Source organism: Amblyraja radiata, chromosome 25 (assembly GCF_010909765.2).
Source record: "Amblyraja radiata isolate CabotCenter1 chromosome 25, sAmbRad1.1.pri, whole genome shotgun sequence".
Taxonomy (NCBI): domain Eukaryota; kingdom Metazoa; phylum Chordata; class Chondrichthyes; order Rajiformes; family Rajidae; genus Amblyraja; species Amblyraja radiata.
In genome coordinates, this window is record NC_045980.1 from 26,034,244 (window position 1) to 26,056,906 (window position 22,663).

Below are 22,663 nucleotides of genomic sequence, written 5' to 3' on the forward strand. Positions count from 1 at the left end.
GGGGGAGAGGGGTAGGGGGGTGGTGGAAGAGGGACAGGGGTAGGGGGCGGGGGGATAGATTGACGGGGGTGGGGGGAGAGAAGGATGGGGGTGGGAGCAGGAGGGGGAGGAGAGGGGTAGGTGTGAGGAGAGGGAGATGAAGAGGGAGGAGGAGAGAGGGGTGGGGAGGGGAGGAGTGTGGGGAGGGGGAGAGAGTTGTGGGGAGGGGGGAGGAGGGAGGGAGGGGAGGAGGGAGATGGGATAGGGGAGGGAGGGGGAAGAGTATGGAGTGAGGGGGAGAGGGGTGGGGGGAGAGAGGGGAAATAGTGGGGATGGATAGTGGAAGGGGGAGGGTTAGGGACAGTCCATCTGTTCCCCATTCCCTATCACCCCAATCCACTTTCTCTATTCCCACACACGTGATGACGCGCTTCGACACAGGCTGCGGGGGTGGGGGGAGGGGCTGGAGCTGGGGCTGCTGCAAAGGCATATGTAAATGGATCCATTCCGATTGGACATCTGTGAGCATTGGGCATTGTGATCTCACACGATGGAACGTTCAACAACATTCTATGGGTGAGAACTGTTTATTTTTAATTTGGGGGGGGGGGGGAGAAGGATTTTATTAAAAATGTGTACATAAACACGACGAACTTTAATCAGGAGTGGATACTTGGAATGAAAAGTGAAATCTCTACCGAAATGGAAAACTCTGGGCGTTTCTGCGTCTGGTGTTGGCGTAGCAACGAATCAAAGTCTGGCAACCACAAGTCAGGCAGAAACACACACAGCCAGCCAGCCACAGAGCTTTAAATATAGGTAGATCGGTATAGATATAGAAGATAGATATAGATGAGCTTGAGGCTCAGTTAGAGGTTGGTAGATATGACATTGTGGGGATTACTGAGACGTGGCTGCAGGAGGATCGGGTCTGGGAACAATATTCAGGGTTATACATCCTATGGAAAGGAAAAGACAGGCAGGTGGGCAGAGGAGGGATGGGGTAGCTCTGCTGGTGAGGGATGGGATTCAGTCTCTTGTGAAGGAAGACATAGGCACTGTGGATTGAGTTGAGGAAATGTAAAGGCAAGAAGACACTAATTGATGTTACCTACAGACCCCCAAATAGTAGCCCGGATGTAGGGTGTAATTTGCAGCAGGAGTTAAAACCGGCATGTAACAAAGGTAATGCCACTGTGGTGATGGGGGATTTCAATATGCAGGTAGACTGGGGAAATCAGGTTGGTTCAGGATCCCAAGAAAGAGAGTTTCTGCATACTCTCTCCGAGTGCCTCCGAGATGGATTCTAAGAGCTCTTGTAATGGAAACGACCAGAGAAACAGCAATTCTGGATTTAGTGTTGGCTAATGAACCAGATTTGATATGAGAACTCGAGTTAAAGGAACCGCTTGGAGGTCGTAATCATAATATGATAAATTTTAATCTGCAATTTGAGAAGGAGAAGGTTAAATCGGAAGTGTCAGTGATGCAATTGAACAAAGGGGACCATGAAGGCATGAGAGAGGAGCTGGCCAAGGTCGACTGGAAAGGAATCCAAACAGGTCTGCATCCCAGGTTCCTCAGGGAGGTGGCTCTAGAAATAGTGGACGCACTGGTGATCATTTTCCAATGTTCAATGGATTGAGGATCAGTTCCTGTGGATTGGAGGATAGCTAATGTTATCCGACTTTTCAAGAAAGGAGTGAGAGAGAAAACGGGGAATTACAGACCAGTTAGCCTGACTTCGGTGGTGGGAAAGATGCTGGAGTCAATTATTAAAGATGTAATAATGGGGCATTTGGATAGCAGTAAAAGGATTAGTCCAAGTCAACATGGATTTATGAAAGGGAAATCATGCTTGATTACTCTTCTTGAATTTTTTGTGGATATGACAAGTAAAATGGATAAAGGGGAGCCAGTGGATTTAGTATATCTAGACTTTCAGAAAGCCTTTGATATGGTCCCGCACGGGAGACTGGTGACTAAAATTAGAGCACACGGTAGTGGGAATAGGGTGTTGACATGGATAGAAAATTGGTTGGCAGACAGGAAGCAAAGAGTAGGAGTGAACGGGTCCTTTTCAGAATGGCAGGCAGTGGCGAGTGGAGTGCCGCAAGGCTCGGTGTTGGGGCAGCAACTGTTTACCGTATATATTAGTGATTTGGAAGTGAGAATTAGGAGCAACACTAGCAAGTTTGCGGATGACATAAAGCTGGGTGGCAGTGTGAACTGTGAAGAGGATGTTAGGTGGTTGCAGGGTGACCTGGACAGGTTGAGTGAGTGGGCAGATGCTGTCTAATATGGATAAATGTGAGGTTATCCACTTTGGCGGCGACAACAAGGGAGAAGATTATTATCTCAATGGGGTTAGGTTAGGTAACGGGGAGGTGCAGCTAGACCTGGGCGCCCTTGTACACCAGGCACTGAACGTTGGCGTGCAGGTACAGCAGGCAGTGAAGAAAGCTAATGTTGGCCTTCATAACAAGAGGATTTCAGTATAGGAGTAAAGAGGTTCTTCTGCAGTTGTATAGGGCTCTGGTAAGACTACATCTGGAGTATTGCGTACAGTTTTGGTCTCCTAATCAGAGGAACGACATCCTTGTGATTGAAGCAATGCAGCGTAGGTTGACGAGATTGATCCCTGGGATGGCGGGACTGTCCTATGAGGAAAGATTGAAAAGACTAGGCTTGTATTCGCTGGAATTTAGAAGGATGAGGGGAGATCTTATAGAAACATATAAAATTATAAAAGGACTGCACAAGCTAGATGCAGGAAAAATGTTCCCAATGCTGGGCGAGTCCAGAACCAGGGGCCACAGTCTTGGAGGCCATTTAAGACTGAGGTGAGAAAAAACGTTTTCACCCAGAGAGTTGTGAATTTGTGGAATTCCCTGCCACAGAGGGCAGTGGAGGCCAAATCACTGGATGGATTTAAGAGAGAGTTAGATAGAGCTCAAGAGGCTAGTGGAATCAAGGGATATGGGGAGAAGGCAGGCACGGGTTATTGATTGGGGACGATCAGCCATGATCGCAATGAATGGCGGTGCTGGCTCGAAGGGCCGAATGGCCTCCTTCTGCACCTATTTGCTATGTTTCTATGTTTCTATGAAAAGATTCAGAACAAATGAGACCCGATATCGACGATCAGGGAAAGGTGGAGCTCACAATGGACAACCAGGACACTAGGGGATAGGGAGAAAAAGGCAAGGCCGGGAAGACTCAAATGTCTGCTGTTGGCTCCTTCAGAAAAATTACAAGCCGCAGAAGAAATTGGGAAGAAATTGGGCATGATCATGGCAGCTCGAGAGTATTCGGAATTGGTTCCTTTGAACAGGGAAGGTATAATGGCGATTTGAATGAGGGACATAGTCCGCTCACCCAACCTATCCAATTCACCCTACAGCCCCATACCACCTTCCTCACAGCTCACACTGTCACCCAGCTTTGTGTCATCCGCAAACTTGGAAATGTTACTTTTAATTCCCTAATCTAGATCGTTAATATACATTGTAAATAACTGGGGATCCAGCACTGAGCCTTGCGACACCCCACTAGTCACTGCCTGCCATTCTGAAAAGGACACATTAATTCCTTCTCATTGCTTCCTGCCAGCCAACCAGTTCCTTATCCATGTCAATACCCTACTCCCAATACCATGTGCTCTAATGTTGCACACTAATCTCTTGTGTGGGACCTTGTCAAAGGATTGTTGAAAGTCCAGATACAACACATCAACTGGCTCTCCCTTTTCCATTCGACTTGTTACATCCTCAAACGTTTCCAGAAGATTAGTCAAGCATGATTTCCACTTCATAAATCCATGCTGACGTTGTCCGATCCCTTCATTGCTTTCCAAATACGCTGCAAGTACATCTTTAATAATTTAACAATTTTAAATTCGTGATTGACAGATTCTTTATTGGTTATGGGTGGCAGTGAGTACGGAAATAAGACATGAGAATGGGGTAGAAAGGTTAAGTTGGATCAGCCATTATTGAATGGTGGAGCAACCTTGATGGGCCGAATGGCCTAATTCTGCTCCTAGAACAATGAATTTATGAACATGAATTATGCGTCTGGTTCTTGAATGCCTTGGAGACCATTTTGTTGAGGCTATACAATATGATTAGAATGCATTATGTTGACGGCACAGACTGTGGGCTTGTTGCACTTGTGGCAAAGAGAGACAAAGGATGGGATTATGTCATTAAAATAAAAACTTAATCCTGTAAAATGTCGGACTTCTTGAACGTTTTCGGAGCTGAGGTTATCACGACATGTGGCGAGGATGTGATCACAGCCATTTTGCTATTTTTGATGCAATATCAGAGTCTTGAGAATTTGGTATTGAGTGGGGAACTGGAATGAGATGGAATGGAGATAGATTAATTTGGTTCCAACACGATCTGTCTTATAGAAAATACGAGAAAATATTCATAAAGCAGGAAATCTCACTCCCTTCTGCTCGTTAAGCCTGAACTGATAGAGACGGCGGTTAATAATAAGAAGTCACATGAATTTCTCCTCTTCCAGATTCCTGTTTGCTATAGCTGGTCTGGAGAACTCGAAAGTCCTTGCACATTTCTGGGTCATGATCTAATGTGCAGTCTTTCTTTGTGTCTCATGAAGATGAGTTCCGTGAGCTGGATCGAAATATTCATTTATACAATGAATAAATCTGATCTCGAAACAAAAGTAAACTCAGTTTTAAAACTAGTTGTTCTTCTTTGTACATAAGTAACGGTAAGCTAGTTATTAAAGCAAGGGCCGAGCTAGTCTCGGATGTCTCTCAGAATGAAATTGAGATATCCCAATAGACATCTGGAAGTGCAGCGGGGACAACGCTGTTTTGATCGTACACCATGTCCACTTTCTTGACTGTTAAACTTTAAACAATCCTTCATCAATGCACTCTGCTCAATCTTTGACATGGCATTGACATGGATAGAGGATTGGTTTGGAAACAGGAAACAAAGAGTAGGAATAAACGGGTCCCTGTCAGAATGGCCGGCAGAGGCGAGTGGAGTGCCGCAAGGCTCGGTGTTGGGGCCGCAACTATTTACAATATATATATTAATGATTTAGATGATGGGATTCAAAGTAACACTAGCAAATTGGCAGATTACACAAAATTGGGTGGCATTGTGAACGGCGAAGAGGATGCTAGGAGGTTGCAGGGTGACTTGGACAGGTTGAGTGAGTGGGCAGATGCAAGTCAGATGCAGTATAATGTAGACAATTGTGAGTTTATCCATTTTGGTGGCAAGAACAAGGAGGTAAATTTCAATCGAATCTCAATGGTGTCAGATTAGGAAAAATGGAAGTGCAGCGAGACCTGAGTGTCCATGTACACCAGTCAATTAAAGAAAACATGCAGATACAGCAGGCAGTGAAGAAAGCTAATGAGGCGTTGGCCTTCATAACGAGAGGTTTTGACTAGAGGAGTAAAGAGATCCTTCTGCAGTTGTACAAGGTGAGACCACATCTCGAGTATTGTGTGCAGTTTTGGTCTCCTAATTTGAGGTAGGACATCCTTGCTATTGAGGCAGTGCAGCGTAGGTTTAAGAGGTTAATCCCTGGGATGGCGGGAATCTCATATGAGGAAAGACTGGAAAAATTGGGCTTGTATTCAATGGTATTTAGAAGGATGAGGGGGCATCTTATAGAAACGTATACAATTATAAAAGAACTGGACAAGCTAGTCGCAGGAACAATGTTCCCAATGATGGGGGAGCCCAGAACCAGGGGCCACAATCTAAGAATAAAGTGGAGGCCATTTAAAATTGAGAGGAGAAAAAACTTTCACCCAGAGAGTTGTGTATGTGTGGAATACTCTACCACAGAAGGCCGTAAATGCCAATTCACTGGACGAATTTAAAAGTTAGATAGAAGCTCTCGGGGCTAGCGGAATCAAGGGTTATGGGGAGAAGGCATGCGCGGGTTACTGATTGTGGATGATCAGCCATGATCACAATGAATAGCGGTGCAGGCTCAGGGCCAAATGGCCTCCTCCTGCACCTATTTTCTATGTTTCTATCTAACTTGGACACATCTAATTCATCAACGCTATTCATTTGTATGATGATTGTGTCTCTGGGAACGGAGTATTTATTGCCCATCCAAAAGTGGGAACACAGAGACACAAGGAACTGCGGATGCTGGAATCATGATAAAACACAAAGTGCTGGAGTAACACGGGGTGTGCCTCAGGGTTCGGAGCTGGGCCCGTTAATGATTGTCATCTATATCAATGATTTGAATGGGATCATACTTGATAAGATTAGCAAGTTTGCAGATGATACAAACGTGGGAGGTTTTGCAGATAGTAGAGATGGTTGTGAAAAAAGTGCAGCAGGATCTGGATCAATTGGCCAGGTAGGCTGAGGAATGGTTGATGGAATTTAATGCAGAGAAATGTGAAGTGTTGCATTTTGGGAATTCTAACATAGGCAGGACCTACGCAGTCGACGGTAGATCGGGTGGTCAAAAAGGCTTTTGGCACATTGGCCTTCATCAGCCAGAGTAATGAGTATAGAGGTTGGGAGGTCTTGTTCCAGATGTATAAGACGTTGGTGACGCCGCATTTAGAGTATTGTATTCAGTCTGGGCACCATCGTATAGGAAAGATTTCGACAAGCTGGAAATGGTACAGGATTTACGAGGATGTTGCCATGACTAGATGGTCTGAGGTATAGGGAGGGGTTGAGTAGACTGGGACTCTATTCCTTGGAGCGCAGGAAGTTGAGGGGAAATCTTATAGAGGTGTATAGGGTCGTGAGAGGAATAGATCGGGTGGATGTACAGTCCCTTGCCCAGAGGAGGACCGGGTTCATGGTGACGGGCAAAGATTTAACAGGAATCTGAGGGGTTCCTATTCAATGTGTGCAAGACACGCTTTAATACAATTCAAGGTGGTTCACAGAGCTCATATGTCAAAAGATAAGTTAGCTCGTTTTTTTGGTCATATAAATCCTACCTGTGACAGATGTAAATCTGAAGTGGCCTCACTGACCCATATGTTTTGGTCCTGCCCTTCTTTGGAGAAATATTGGAAATAATTTTTTGATACTATTTCTGTAGTCTTAGGGATAGGTTTACAACCTCACCCTATTACTGCAATTTTTGGGCTGCCAATGTTAGATTCTAATCATTTGTCCCGCTCCGCCCATCGGTTGATTGCTTTTACCACAATAATCGCCAGAAGATCTATTTTATTTAAATGGAAAGACTCCCAACCCTCCGACCATACTCCAGTGGTATTCGGAAACGATATCATGTTTAAATTTAGAACAAATCAGGAGTGACACTGTTGAACCCTTAGTTAAATTTGATAAGACTTGGGTAAAATGTATTGAACATTTTCATACAACATAAATTGCTCCCTCTTTAACCGTTATAAAAAATATTTTACCTCTATAGGGTGAAACGGACATGACGACAAACAGACTTATATTGTTGAAATTCTCAGTTCAGATTCGGGTTTGCTTTGCTTTGTTTTTTTAATCTATTTTATTTTTATGCGTATTTTATTATTATAATTATCAATTTTTCTCTTTTTTTTCTTTCTTTACTTTGGGGGGGGGGGGGTTTGTTTGTTTTTTTTTCTTTTTCTTTTTGTGCTTTTTTTTTACATTTATAAGTTTTCCTTTTAAAGATTTAACTATATTAACATAGAGACCGGGAGGTCGATATTCATTGTGTATTTTGACATTGGTCTCATATTAGGTTATACCTGTAATTAATGTAATCCTGATCCCTATGTATCAATACCATTGTTATGTTTATCGTTATTCTTTTTGTTCTGTTTTTTATGTTTTATTTTTTGCTTTTTTTGGAAACAAAATAAAAAGATTAAAAAAAAAATAGAAAGGAATATGAGGGGTAACTTTTTCCCACAGAGGGTGGTGGGGGTATGGAACAGCCAGAGGAGATAGTTGTGCCAGGGACTATCCCAACGTTTAAAAACCAGTTAGACAAGTAAATGGATATGACAGATTTGGAGGGATATGGACCCAATACGGGCAAGTGGGACGAGTGTAGATGGGTCGTTGGTCGCTGTGGGAAAGTTGGGCCGAAGGGCCTGTTTCCACACTCTATGACTGACTCTCTTTGACTCTATGGGGCATCATGTAGCATCTGCGGATCGGCATTTGCGGAAGTAATAATGAACAGCCATGAGCCAGTGCAATCTATCGCGTGTTCACGATGCAAAGTTTCTCCCTTGTCAGTTTTGCCAGATAGCTGGAGTGCCCGTGTTCTATTCAACTTTAATTGAATATGGATGTGCTGTATATATAATTCCTGTCGCCCTGTCGTACTTCAAAGTCGAAAGAACTCTGGAAGTAGGCGGTGAGAGCCAATATGACCCCTTTTACTTCACTCATATGTGCATTAATTTGGTACAGGCAACCTTTACACTTTGAGTCGTGAATTACTGCGCATTACAACAGGATAGGATCACAGACCACTTTTACAAGCACGACACACGTCGGGTAGTCAAAAATAGCCTCTAAAAACGGCAACTTTACTGACATATGTAGTGAAGTTCTGTCCCCTCAGGTCTTTTCTAAATGATCTGATACACAAGTATAAGTGGGGTTTATCATTTCTAAAATGACAAAGATATCTAAATATAGATTTAATGTGCTTTTTAATAAAAAAGTGCTGAGGATGTGACTGTGATCATGTTATGTTCAGCGATACGGAGGTAGACAAAAATGCTGGAGAAACTCAGCGGGTGAGGGAGCGAAGGAAATCAGCGATACTGATTCAGTTGGTCCGTTTAGATAAAATATTTCTATTCCGTTTTCATTGTTGATTAAACAGTTACCGAATATAATATTTAAAACTCGCAATCTGTTTAGTGTATATATGCGGGGGGTTCACACAGAACATTATAGATTGTTTGTTTATAAAGAAGGGACAACTGTGACAATCCTTTTCATTCTGCTGGATGAATGAAGCTTTTTAGAAATACAAATCTCTAAAATAAGACCTGCGTGTTTCACAGGGGCGAATATTTTGAGAAATCTGGCAATTTCTGATTGGCTTCGACGAGCATACCAGTTTGATTGGTTTGGATAATTAAACACACGGTGACATATCGTCATTCCATTTATAAAGAGAGCCAGAGAGCAAGATTACACGCCACTTGTCCTGGAAACTGCCGCCCCATCGGAGCTCAGTCGGTTAATGAACATGTCTTATTGGATCCGTGTGGTCGGTGCGTTGGTGTTTTGCGCATTTTGTGAGTATTTTACTTTCCTGGATATTATACTTATTTCTGTTCACCATTAATTTGGGATTATCTCCCACACTTCAACAGACTTAACAATTTTCTTTTTTTTCTGATATTTCTCCTTTCTCAGACTTAAGCGCGGCAGTTACAGTAACTCAACCGCCTTCGATGTCCACCTCTACGGGACAGGAAATACAAATATCCTGCACCATATCGGGTTCCAGTACAGGCGCTAAGTTAGTCTCGTGGTACCAACAGATTCCTGGCAAAACTCCCAAGTATCTATTCTACCATTCTAGCAGCGGCACCATTTATAAAGGCACGGACATTCCAGACCGTTTTTCCATCTCGGCGTCAGGCAGCTCTGTAATATTCGCAATATCTAGCGTTCAATCGGTGGATGCTGCTGAGTATTACTGTGCCAAATGGGATAATGGTTTACATTTCGGCAAAGGAACGAGGCTGGGCATTGGCGGTAAGTAAAATATGTTCTTCGGACAGCCCGCTGTTTTCTTTTTGTTTTAATGCAGATATTGCTTGATATAATGTCATGAGTTCACATCATACTTGATTGGGCCTGTTGTATTTCAGTGCAGATGGTGCGATCTTGCTATTCAGATGTTCCGAGTTCACTTGGACGTAACTCAGTGAAATGACTGGGAAAGCGAGCTAATGCTTTGTCTTGAGCTTCGTTCAATAAATTGCGAATTGTGTAGTGATTGTGCAGATATGAAAGAAAATTGCTTGGGTAACGGGGTTCACCAACGTTAATATTCAACACTGTCAAAAACCCGGTTGACGGGTTGAACAAGGATATCAAAATGCGAAATGCGAAAAGATAAAGTTTCGCACATTTCCTTCAGAAATTGTGTTTAAGACGTAGAGCAGCTTTTCGTGGACGCAGCGGTGTATTTCAAAGTTAAATGAAAATTCGAACTATAATGTAAGTCTTGCTTGTGAACTATATCTGCGAATCGGTGACCGTGGCTTTCGAAGACTAGTTTCCATATATTTTTGCCGAACTTAAATAGCGTTACCCTCCATCTCAATGGTCGCCGACAATTAAATACGTTTAAATCTGTTATTATAAATGTCGCGACCGCGTATCATTTATATCTGCTGATATATTTAAATAAATGTAAATCCGGAAATTTGTAGTAAAATGAACATTATAAAAGTTATAATAATGTATTCAGTTTTATAAAATACTGCAGCCATAATCTATCACAGATGGTTTCCCGGTGTTTACACAGAGGGTAGACAGGATCTATTTTAGTTGCTTTCACGCACTTTATTTATTGTTCACCCAATTAAAATAAACACACTATAATGGTTTGAAATAGGTCGAGAATAAAACGACATTTCTATAAATGAATAAATGAGTGTTTTAATGAGATGTATTTTCGGTAAATAATGATATCTCAACGACAGCATTTCTCCAATTAAATGTGACTTCTTATTAAACAGATCCTCGGGCACCGATCGTGACGGTCCTGCCGCCTTCAGCCGATGAAGTTACCTCAAAGGGCACCGCCACCCTGGTGTGTTTGGTGAACGGCTTTAACCCAGGCTCGGTGGCCGTTGAGTGGACAGTCGACGGCAGTGCAAAAAATAGCGACGTTAAGACCAGCCCGATCCAGCAGGATAAGGACAACACGTTCAGTCTCAGCAGTTACCTGACTCTGACCGCCTCAGACTGGAACTTACACGAGCTTTACTCCTGTGTGGTTAAACACCAGGCTCAGGCAAACCCACTTAAGACAAATATCGTGAGATCCAGCTGTATCTGATGTTGGAAACGTGAGGCTGACCTGACTAAGTTAGTTTATCATCATTGGGTTCGTCCATGTGACAAAGTTAGTAATGTATTGGACTTCGGTGTTTTCATTCAGAAATGCCATTTGTAGTTGAAACTTCGATTTTTATGACTAGTTCACTTTAAATGTAGTTCTTACGAAAGAATGTCGTTCTTGAATGATGCATCAAGTAGTTTCAATTGCGTTATCCTACAGCATGGATGTTGTTATTGTACCCATGATATCTTTGTAGCCGTTGAATAAAGTTTAAAAAACGCATTTCAAATGCATTGTTGATTCCCTTTGGTTTATTTCTGACCCGAACCATGATGGCTTAACACGGGTTGTGTTGTCTCGTAGATTTGAGCTACCAACACTGATTTTGATTCTCTATTTCGATCACTAATTACAATCGTACAACAGTCGTGAGCCGCTCGTCCATTTATACCATGCGTTCTACAGCGCTTTGTCAGTCCGTGTGCAACATGAATCAGACAAAGTACCGTATAAACCAACCAAGTCTTAACCCCCAAAATATCACAGAAATAAAAAGAAAATACTGTTCATACTCAGTAAGTCAGGCGGCATGTGGGAAGTGAGAAATAGATTAGACGTTTCAGGCTGTTTTAAGAAAAAATAAAAGAAACGTCCCTACCAGCCTCGTGCGTTCAGGGTTTGTTAAATATGCCTTCGTTCATAATGTGCCCGGTTACATAATTAAATAAATTACGTGTGCATACGTGGAAATCTGGAAATTTGGAAACGCCATTAATTCCCAACATATCAGCAGGTTTCTATAAACTTATGGGTTGTTCGCACCTGCACTTTACACCCCTCGCACTAAGCATGGCACCTCCATCCTTCATCACAGAAGACCGTGACTTTCACACTAATCGGTGACATGGTTTGTATTTAAATATTTACAAACATTACACCTTATTTCTTCTTTAGTATTTCTGATTGTCAGCTTTAAAGAAACGGGGTGTTTATTGGCGTTAGCAGAACAGTCACTGAGGATGTATGTGGCGTGCACGTGTCTCACGGTGGTATTAATAATAATAATAATAAATTTTATTTAATGGGCGCCTTTCAGACATCTCAAGGACACCTTACATAGTAATCAGAATAAAACATATAATCGGAATAAAATAAGTAATAAACACATCATAGAGACACAAATTAAAAACAGAATTCAATCCAAAAACAGAAAATCAAAAACACAGTAGAACTGGGCAACAACACTCTCAATAAAGCAGGATAATATCTACAGAAAGATGCGATGAGTGCACGGCAGCTTCATATAGACACGTGCAGAAAGAGAGCGAGGGGTGGGAGAGAGAGAGAGAGGGGGTGAGAATAGGACAGGGGCGGGGTTAATAGTGAACAATGAGGGAACTATATGCTATAGTTAGAGGACAATCAGTCACGGACAAACCCCTGACCTCTGTCACCAATCGCTTTTCACTTATTCCAAGCTTTATTCCCAATTATTTTCACGTTACATGAGCAACCTGGGCTTAAGTCTTAATGAATGGGAAGGAGGTGCAGATGCTGGTTTAAAGCAAAGATAGACACAAAAATCTGGATTAAATCAGCGGGTCAGAAAGCATATCTGGAGAAAAGGAATCGGTGACGTTTTGGGGCGAAATGTCACCTATTCATTTTCTCCAGTGATGCTGTCTGACCCGCTAATTTACTCCAGCTTTATAGAAACATAGAAACGTAGAAAATAGGTGCAGAAGTAGGCCATTCGGCCCTTCGAGCCTGCACCGCCATTCAATATGATCATGGCTGATCATCCAACTCAGTATCCTGTACCTGCCTTCTCTCCATACCCCCTGATCCCTTTAGCCACAAGGGCCACATCTAACTCCCTCTTACAAATAGCCAATGAACTGGCCTCAACTACCTTCTGTGGCAGAGAATTCCAGAGATTCCGGAGATGTGTGAAAAAATGTTTTCCTCATCTCGGTCCCAAAATCTTTCCCTCCTTTCCTTAAACTGTGACCCCCTGTCCTGGACCTCACCAACGTCGGGCACAATCTTCCTGCATCTAGCCTGTCCAACTCCCTAAGAATTTTGTAAGTTTCAGCCATGATCTCATTATGTGTCTTATCTTTTCTAAATGATCCGGATTGTATGCATTTTTTGCTGATTCGAATAAATGGTCACATATCTGCAATTGCTCACCTGATGGTTAGTTATTTTGGAAATTCCTCTAAATCTGTAAATACTGAGGCTACTTTCACTCGGAAAAAATGGTCAATTAAAACGCCTTGACTATGCTCCTCATTCAAATCACCATTATACCTTCCCTGTTCAAAGGGACCAAAACCGATTATTCTCGAGCTGCCAGTATCATGCCCATTTTCTTCCCAATTTCTTCAGCGGCTTGTAATGAAGGAGACAAAAACAAAGATTTGAGTCTTCCCGGCCTTGCCTTTTTCTTCCGTTCCCGTAGTGTCCTAGTTATCCATTGTGAGCTTCACCTTTCCCTGGTCATCGATATCGGGTCTCTTTTGTTCTGAATCTTTTCATAGAGACATAGAAACATAGAAAATAGGTGCAGAAGGAGGCCATTCGTCCCTTCGAGCCAGCACCGCCATTCAATGAGATCATGGCTGATCGTCCCCAATCAATAACCCGTGCCTGCCTTCTGCCCATATCCCTTGATCCCACTAGCCTCTAGAGCTCTAACTCTCTCTTAAATCCGTCCAGTGATTTGGCCTCCACTGCCCTCTGTGGCAGGGAATGCCACAAATTCACTACTCTCTGGGTGAAAAAGTTTTTTCTCACCTCAGTCTTAAATGGCCTCCCCTTTATTCTAAGACTGTGGCCCCTGGTTCTGGACTCGCCCAACATTGGGAACATTTTTCCAGCGGGGGGGGGGGCAAATCTGACAGAAGCTGATACTGACCCAAAAGGCCGCATTTTCTCCTGTGTCGTAATGTCATTACAATATTTTACCGTTGCCTTTCGAAGATGTCAATGTGTGAGCGCTAGGACCGGCGAGAAAATCATGCACTTACACTCATGCCATGTATAAATGCTGTCGGCCTCTCTTGCTCATCATCCGCATGAATGCTGTTAAACACGATGTCAGTGTCATAACTTCAGTTCTATCCACGATGGCCCACAATGTCTGTGCGAACCTAATGCCAATGTCATCTGCCTGCCATATATAATGTCTATATCCCTCCATTCCCTATCTGTTCACGTGTTTGCCTAAATGCCTCTTGAAATTTGCTGGGTATCTACTTACACCGCTTCTTCTAGCAAAGCGTTGCACACTTTCTATTTAAAAAAGACATGCAAAGTGTGCCCCCTTCAAACGTCCCCTCGCCTACTTTAATAAACTATATTATATAATACTTCGGCCCTGGACTCCTAAGTAAAGCGACTTATCTTCACTAAGGGTATTAGAGCAATAGATAGGGATAGGAAATCGATGCAGTGTCTGGCCAACAACACATTAATCCTCAAAATAAATCAATGGATAGGGATTAATTTAGCCAAAGAACCATAAACCGACAGTGTTAGTTAACGTGTAGGAAGGCAGCGGGACAGGAAACGTCTCTAGATAGAATGAATGGGTGACGTTTCGGGTCTGAAGCAGGGTCTCGACCGGAGAGGTCACAAATTCCTTCTGTCCAGAGATGTTGCCTGTCCCGCTGAGTCACTCCAGCATGTTGTATCTAATGTTGGTTAAGGTCTGTTTCGTTTTAGGGAGCTCGGAAAAATGCTGAAAATGCTGAAACCTCCATGGTGGTTAACTTCGGTTTGCTTCCAGGTCCTCGTGCTGACGAGAGCAGGAACAGGGAGATACGGGACCTGAATGTATGGCTGAGGAACTGGTGCAGGGGCAGGGATTTAGATTCTTAGACCACTTAGATGTGTTTTGGAGTAAGGGGGAATTGTACAAAAGGGACGGATTGCACTTTGACAGACGGGGGACCAGCATTCTGGCAGGCAGGTTTGCCACTGTTACACAGGTGGTTTTAAATTAAACTAGACCAAGTGCAGACCCGTTTGGGGGTGGGGGGGGGGGGGGCGATGAATGATTTTATTTAAAATTTGTACATGAACACGACGAAATTTAATCAGGAGTGGATACTTGGAATGAAAAGTGAAATCTCTACCGAAATGGAAACATTCTGGGCGTGTGTGGGTCTGGTGTTGGCGTAGCAACGAATCAAAGGCTGGCACCCACAGGCTGGGAACCACATGTCAGGCAGAAACACAGCCAGCCAGCAGCCAGCCACAGAGTTTTAATATTATACTAGACCAAGTGCAGACCCGTTGGGTCTGTTTCCCCAACGCGCGTTTGCGGGGGAAGAGGGGGAGGGGGGGGGGGGCTGGGGCATCACCCTCACACTAACCACCCCCCAAACACACAGGTGGGGGGAGGGGGAGACGGGGTGGGGAGAGGGGAGGTTGAGAAAAGGGGAGGGAGGGGAGGGAGGGGAGAGGGGGAGGAGGAAACGGGAGAGATTTGGGAGGGAGAGCAGAGCGGGGTAGGGGGGAGAGAGGGGGATGGGAAGGGGGAGGAGAGTGGGGAGTGGGAGGAGAGCGGGGAGGTCAGGAAGGGGGTTAGGGGGTGGGAGAGGGGTAGCGGGGAATGGTGCAAGAGAGATGGGGAGGGGTGGGGGGTAGATGGGGGTGAAGAGGTGAGGAGGGGGTGGGAGGGGAGGAGGGAGATGGGTGAGGAGAGAGGGGGGAAGGGGAGGAGGAGAGTGGGGTGGGGGAGGGGATGAGAGAGTGGTGGGGGAGGGGGAGAGAGAGGTGGGGGAAGGGGAGAGAGGGAGGAGGAGGGAGGAGGGGGGGAGGGAGGGGAAGGAGGAGGGAGAGGGGGAAGTGTGTGGAGGGAGGGGAGAGTGGTAGGGGGGCGGGGGAAGAGTGGGATAGGAAGGGGAGAGGGGGAGAGGGGGAGAGGGGTAGGGGGGAGAGAGGGGAATATTGGTGAGGGAGGGGGAGGATAAGAGTGCGGAAGATGGGCAGAGGGGTAGGGGGAGTGGTGGAAGAGGCAGAGGTGGGTAGGGGGGAGAGGTGGGGGAGAGTGGGGTGGGGGTTGGCGTTGGAGGGGAGGAGGGAGGGGGTGAGGAGAGAGGGAGAGGGGAGAGAGGGGGAAAGGGAGGAGGAGAGCGGTGTTTGAGGGGTTGAGAGAGGGTGGGGGGGGGAGGGGGAGGGGGGGGGGAAGAGGGTGCGGATCGGCGTTTGGGGAGGTAATAATGAGCAGCCATGAGCCAGTGCAATCTTTCGCGTGTTCACGTTGCAAAGTTTAAAACGTGCAGCAGAGAGAGAAGGATGAGGACGGTGCGAGCAGGGACCAGTGTAAATAAACATTAGGTAAACTTGCTTATCGTAGTGACATGCCGACGTTCAGAGTGGCTTATGCGCGTAATTACAGCTCATTCTGTAGATGGTACACTTTGTAGTCACTTTAGTTTAATTTGGAGATACAGCGCCTAAACAGGCCCTTCTACCCACTGATCAACAGTCCCCGCACATTAACATTATCCTACACACTTTAGGGACAATATATAATTTTACCAAGCCAATGAACCTACCAATCTGTCTTGTAGTGTGGGAGGAAACCGGAGCTACCTGGGAAATCCCAGGCAGGTCATGGGGAAAACGTAGTGGTGAAAGGATGAACGGTTAAGTTAATGGATCGCTGACCAGTCATATTCACTGCTAAACTAATCTAGTTTAATGACACTTTAAGGACAATTATTCATGGTAATACTTTTTCTCACTCGCTATTTCCCGAAAACCGCGCTTCACGTTTCTCCCTTGTCAGTTTTGCCAGATAGCTGGAGTGCCCGTGTTCTATTCAACTTTAATTGAATATGGATGTGCTGTATGTAGAATTCCTGTCGTCCTGTCGTACTACAAAGTCGAAAGAACTCTGGAAGTGGTCGGTGAGAGCCAACATGACCCCTTTTACCTCACTCATACATGCATTAATTTGGTACAGGCAACCTTTCAACTTTGAGTCGAGGCAAGTTTCGTGAATTACTGCGCATTACAATAGGAGAGTATCACAGACCGCTTTTCCAAGCACGACACACATCGGGTAGTCTAAGTTGCCTCCAAAACTGCAACTTTACTTACATCTGTAGTGATGTTCTTTCCCCCCAGGTCCTTTCTAAATGATCTGATACACAAGTAGAAGGGCAGCCTGTGGGGTTTATCATTTCGAAAATGACAAAGATATCTAAATATAGATTTAATGTGCTTTTTAATAAAACAGTGCTGATGCTGTGACTGTGATCATGTTATGTTCAGCGATACGGAGGTAGACAAAAATGCTGGAGAAACTCAGCGGGTGAGGGAGCGAAGGAAATCAGCGATACTGATTCAGTTGGTCCGTTTAGATAAAATATTTCTATTCCGTTTTCATTGTTGATTAAACAGTTACCGAATATAATATTTAAAACTCGCAATCTGTTTAGTGTATATATGCGGAGGGTTCATACTGAACATTATAGATTGTTTGTTTATAAAGAAGGGACAACTGTGACAATCCTTTTCATTCTGCTGGATGAATGAAGCTTTTTAGAAATACAAGTCTCTAAAATAAGACCTGCGTGTTTCACAGGGGCGAATATTTTGAGGAAGAATCTGGCAATTTTTGATTGGCTTCGACGAGCATACCGGTTTGATTGGTTTGGATAATTAAACACACGGTGACATATCGTCATTCCATTTATAAAGAGAGCCAGAGAGCAAGATTACACGCCACTTGTCCTGGAAACTGCCGCCCCATCGGAGCTCAGTCGGTTAATGAACATGTCTTATTGGATCCGTGTGGTCGGTGCGTTGGTGTTTTGCGCATTTTGTGAGTATTTTACTTTCCTGGATATTATACTTATTTCTGTTCACCATTAATTTGGGATTATCTCCCACACTTCAACAAACTTAACTATTTTCTTTTTTTTCTGATATTTCTCCTTTCTCAGACTTAAGCGCGGCAGTTACAGTAACTCAACCGCCTTCGATGTCCACCTCTACGGGACAGGAAATACAAATATCCTGCACCATATCGGGTTCCAGTACAGGCGCTAAGTTAGTCTCGTGGTACCAACAGATTCCTGGCAAAACTCCCAAGTATCTATTCTACCATTCTAGCAGCGGCACCATTTATAAAGGCACGGACATTCCAGACCGTTTTTCCATCTCGGAGTCAGGCAGCTCTGTAATATTCGCAATATCTAGCGTTCAATCGGTGGATGCCGCTGACTATTACTGTGCCAAATGGGATAATGGTTTACATTTCGGTAAAGGAACGAGGCTGGGCATTGGCGGTAAGTAAAATATGTTCTTCGCACAGCCCGCTGTTTTCTTTTTGTTTTAATGCAGATATTGCTTGATATAATGTCGTGAGTTCACATCATACTTGATTGGGCCTGTTGTATTTCAGTGCAGATGGTGCGATCTTGCTATTCAAATGTTCCGAGTTCACTTGGACGTAACTCAATGAAATGACTGGGAAAGCGAGCTAATGCTTTGTCTTGAGCTTCCTTCAATAAATTGCGGATTGTGTAGTGATTGTGCAGATATGAAAGGAAATTGCTTGGGTAACGGGGTTCACCAACGTTAATATTCAACACTGTCAAAAACCCGGTTGACGGGTTGAACAAGGATATCAAAATGCGAAATGCGAAAAGATAAAGTTTCGCACATTTCCTTCAGAAATTGTGTTTAATACGTAGAGCAGCTTTTCGTGGACGCAGCTGTGTATTTCAAAGTTAAATGAAAATTCGAACTATAATGTAATTCTTGCTTGTGAACTATATCTGCGAATCGGTGACCGTGGCTTTCGAAGACTAGTTTCCATATATTTTTGCCGAACTTAAATAGCGTCACCCTCCATCTCAATGGTCGCCGACAATTAAATAAGTTTAAATCTGTTATTATAAATGTCGCGACCGCGAATCGTTTATATCTGCTGATATATTTAAATAAATGTAAATCCGGAAATGTGTAGTAAAATGAACATTATAAAAGTTATAATAATGTATTCAGTTTTACAATATACTGCAGCCATGATCTATCACAGATGGTTTCCCGGTGTTTATACAGAGGGTAGACAGGATCTATTTTAGTTGCTTTCACGCACTTTATTTATTGTTCACCCAATTAAAATAAACACACTATAATGGTTTGAAATAGGTCGAGAATAAAACGACATTTCTATAAATGAATAAATGAGTGCTTTAATGAGATGTATTTCGGTAAATAATTATATCTCAACGACATAATTTCTCCAATTAAATGTGACTTCTTATTAAACAGATCCTCGGGCACCGATCGTGACGGTCCTGCCGCCTTCAGCCGATGAAGTTACCTCAAAGGGCACCGCCACCCTGGTGTGTTTGGTGAACGGCTTTATTCCGGGCTCAGTGGCCGTTGCATGGAGCGTCGACGGCAGCGCAAAAAATAGCTGCGTTGAGACCAGCCCGATCCAGCAGGATAAGGACAACACGTTCAGTCTCAGCAGTTACCTGACTATGACAGCCTCAGACTGGAACTTACACGAGCTTTACTCCTGTGTGGTTAAACACCAGAGTCAGGCAAACCCACTTAAGACAAATATCGTGAGATCCAGCTGTATCTGATGTTGGACACGTGAGGCTGACCTGGCAAAGTTAGGTAATCTCGGAGTCAAGTGGCAACTCTGGTCTGTAGACACGAGGAACTGCAGATGCAGGAATCACGAGCAAAACACAGAGCGTTGGACGAGCTTGACCCTTTGAGTTCCTCCATCACTTTGTGTTGAAGTCAGGTCTGGACATTGCTTGGCTCAGTCTCAGGCGCCGGCTAACTAGGAAGGTAGAGTCAAAGTCCAGCACTAACACTCAAGAAATAACGTTTGCGGCCTGATGTTCCCAATATTTAATTGAAATCATTAATAAAGTAAATAAATAGATACCGGTCTACTCAGTATCTACGGGATTGGACAGGCTAGATGCAGGAAGTATGTTCCCGATGTTGGGGGAGTCCAGAACCAGGCTCCCAGTTTTACAGTCTACCGTGGGAACGCTTTAACTCAGTAAAGTAAAGTCAAGTAAAGTAGCCTTTATTGTCATATTAGCGCACAGGCAGCAGTTGATTGTTGCTCTATTCAGTTTCCCAGGGGGTTGGGACGGGACTGGAGTTGAGAGGGAAAGGCGGGGGAGTCGAAGGAGAGGAGGGGGAGACAGATGGGGGTTTACTGGCGGCGGGTGTCTGTCACTGAAACAGGCAGGTGAGATTTCACATCCACCTTGTGTGTGCCTCTCTCGCTCTCTCCCTCCCTCCCTCGTACACAGGCTGATAGACTCTGCCTCTGTGAGTGTACGTCTCTTTCTCCCCCTCTCCCACACACAGTAAGACCGAGGTACTGTGCTCAGTCCATCTGTGTCTCCCACATACACAGTAAAACATGTCTCCAAATGAGCCAATTCAACCAAGGGAGGATATTTATAGTGTGTGAAAAAAAAATGACATCATTTGTGCCACGTGATGATTTAACAACACTTCACAATGTTCATTCAAGATTTAACGGGAAAGCTCGGGAGACGGACAAGTCACTCGCACAAACAACAGAAATGCCGAGTACCGTGGGCACTGTTTATCTACCCCCCGTTATATCGTGTGATATCGTGCTAGACCACGACCACTTCACTCTGGTTACATCTTGCGTCAAGGCGCCCCGTGAAAAAGCCGCATTCCTGTGTGGTTAAACACCCGGCTCAGGCAAACCCACTTAAGACAAATATCGTGAGATCGAGCTGTATCTGATGTTGGAAACGTGAGGCTGACCTGACTAAGTTAGTTTATCATCATTGGGTTCGTCCATGTGACAAAGTTAGTAATGTATTGGACTTCGGTGTTTTCGTTCAGAAATGCCATTTAGATATTAGATATTAGATTAGATATAATTTATTGCCACACAGCCAGGCTGGTGGAAATTTGGGTGGTCAGCGATACAATAATAAAGAACACACAACCACAATAAAACTGTAACACAAACATCCACCACAGCATTCATCGCTGTGGTGGAAGGCACAAAATTTGGCCAGTCCTCCTCCATTTCCCCCCCGTGGTCAGGACCAGAGTCCAGAGTCAGTCCAGGATCGGCTCTTCCTCACCGGAGACCGTGGCTTTAAGTTGTTGTAGGCCGCAGACCGGCGGTCAAGATTTAAGTCCCCGCCGCAGCCAGAAGCACCGTAGACTGCAGGGCCGGCGGTCGAAGCTCCCCTCCAGGGGTGATGGTAAGTCCATGCCGGACCCGCGGTAGAAGTCGGCAGCGGGCCGGCAGTGATGGCTTCTTCTTCCCCCGGGTCCCCAACGTGAGATCCCGGGCTGTAGACGCCGCACCAGCTGGAGCTCTGCAGACCGCGACTTCAGGCTGCGACTTCAGGCTGCCGGCTGCCCCGGGCCAGCGAAACGGAGCGCTCCCCTCCAGCGAGCCCCAGCGAGGGCTCACCCGCTCCACGCCGAGAGTCCACGCTGCGCCCGCCGCTGAAGCCCCGGGCGCGTCACCGGGAAAGGCCGCGTCGATCCTTGATGTTAGGACCTGGAAAAACTCGCCTCTCCGTGGACGAGGCGACCGAAGCGGTTTCCCCTTAGCCCCCCACACCACTCCCCACACAAAACACACAAAGACACATTAAATACAGACTTTAAAACATACTAAAAGAAGTAAAAAAAAGTTGAAAAACTGACGAGCTGCATGACATGGCTGCTGCCAGAGCAGCGCCCCCTCCGAATGTAGTTGAAACTTCGATTTTTATGACTTGTTCACTTTAAATATAGTTCTTTCGAAAGAATGTCGTTCTTGAATGAAGCATCAAGTACATTCAATTGCGTTATCCAACAGCATGGATGTTACTATTGTACCCATGGTATCTTTGTAGCCGCTGAATAAAGTTTAAAAAACGCATTTCAAATGCATTGTTGATTCCCTTTGGTTTATTTCTGACCCGAACCATGATGGCTTAACACGGGTTGCGTTGTCTCGTAGATTTGAGCCAGCAACACTGATTTTGATTCTCTATTTCGATCATTAATTGCAATCGTACAACAGTCGTGAGCCACTCGTCGATTTATACCACGCGTTCTACAGCGCTTTGTCAGTTCGTGAATCAGACAAAGAACCGTATAAACCAAGCAGGGCAAACGTGGTCTTAAAACTCAAAATATAACAGAAATAAACAGAAAATACTATTAATACTCAGTAAGTCGGGCGGTATGTGGGAAGTGAGAAATAGATTGGACGTTTCAGGCTGTTTAAAAAATAAATAAAACAAACGTCCCGACCAGCCTCGTGCGTTCAGCGTTTGTTAAATATGTCTTCGTTCATAATGTGCCCGGTTACATAATTAAATAAAATACGTGTGCATACCTGGAAATCTGGAAATTTGGAAACGCCATTAATTCCCAACATATCAGCAGTAAAACTCATGGGTTGTTCGCACCTCCCCTTTACACCCCTCGCACTAAGCATAGCAGCTCCATCCTTCATCACAGAAGACCGATACTTTCACACTAATCGGTGACGGGGTTTGTATTTAAATATTTACAAACATTACACTTTATTTCTTCTTTAGTTCTTCTGATTGTCAGCTTTAAAGAAACGGAGTGATTATTGGCGTTAGCAGAA

The 22,663-nt window shown here is 44.4% G+C and overlaps 1 protein-coding gene and 1 gene segment (V, D, J or C); both read left to right on the plus strand.

Moving 5' to 3' along the window:
* The window catches only part of LOC116987467, a 50,456-nt gene extending 39,194 nt beyond the window's left edge, over window positions 1-11,262 (plus strand). Inside the window, 1 exon segment of the C gene segment in view lies at window positions 10,685-11,262. Within this exon segment, the coding sequence occupies window positions 10,685-11,007 (323 nt within the window).
* A 6,425-nt stretch (window positions 11,263-17,687) lies between these two features.
* On the plus strand, window positions 17,688-19,634 carry LOC116987205 (immunoglobulin lambda-1 light chain-like). The gene is made up of 3 exons (XM_033043069.1): window positions 17,688-17,854; window positions 17,976-18,320; window positions 19,312-19,634. The coding sequence occupies exons 1-3, from the start codon at window positions 17,800-17,802 to the stop codon at window positions 19,632-19,634; spliced, it is 723 nt and encodes a 240-aa protein (XP_032898960.1). The 5' UTR covers window positions 17,688-17,799.
* Window positions 19,635-22,663: the final 3,029 nt, after the last annotated feature.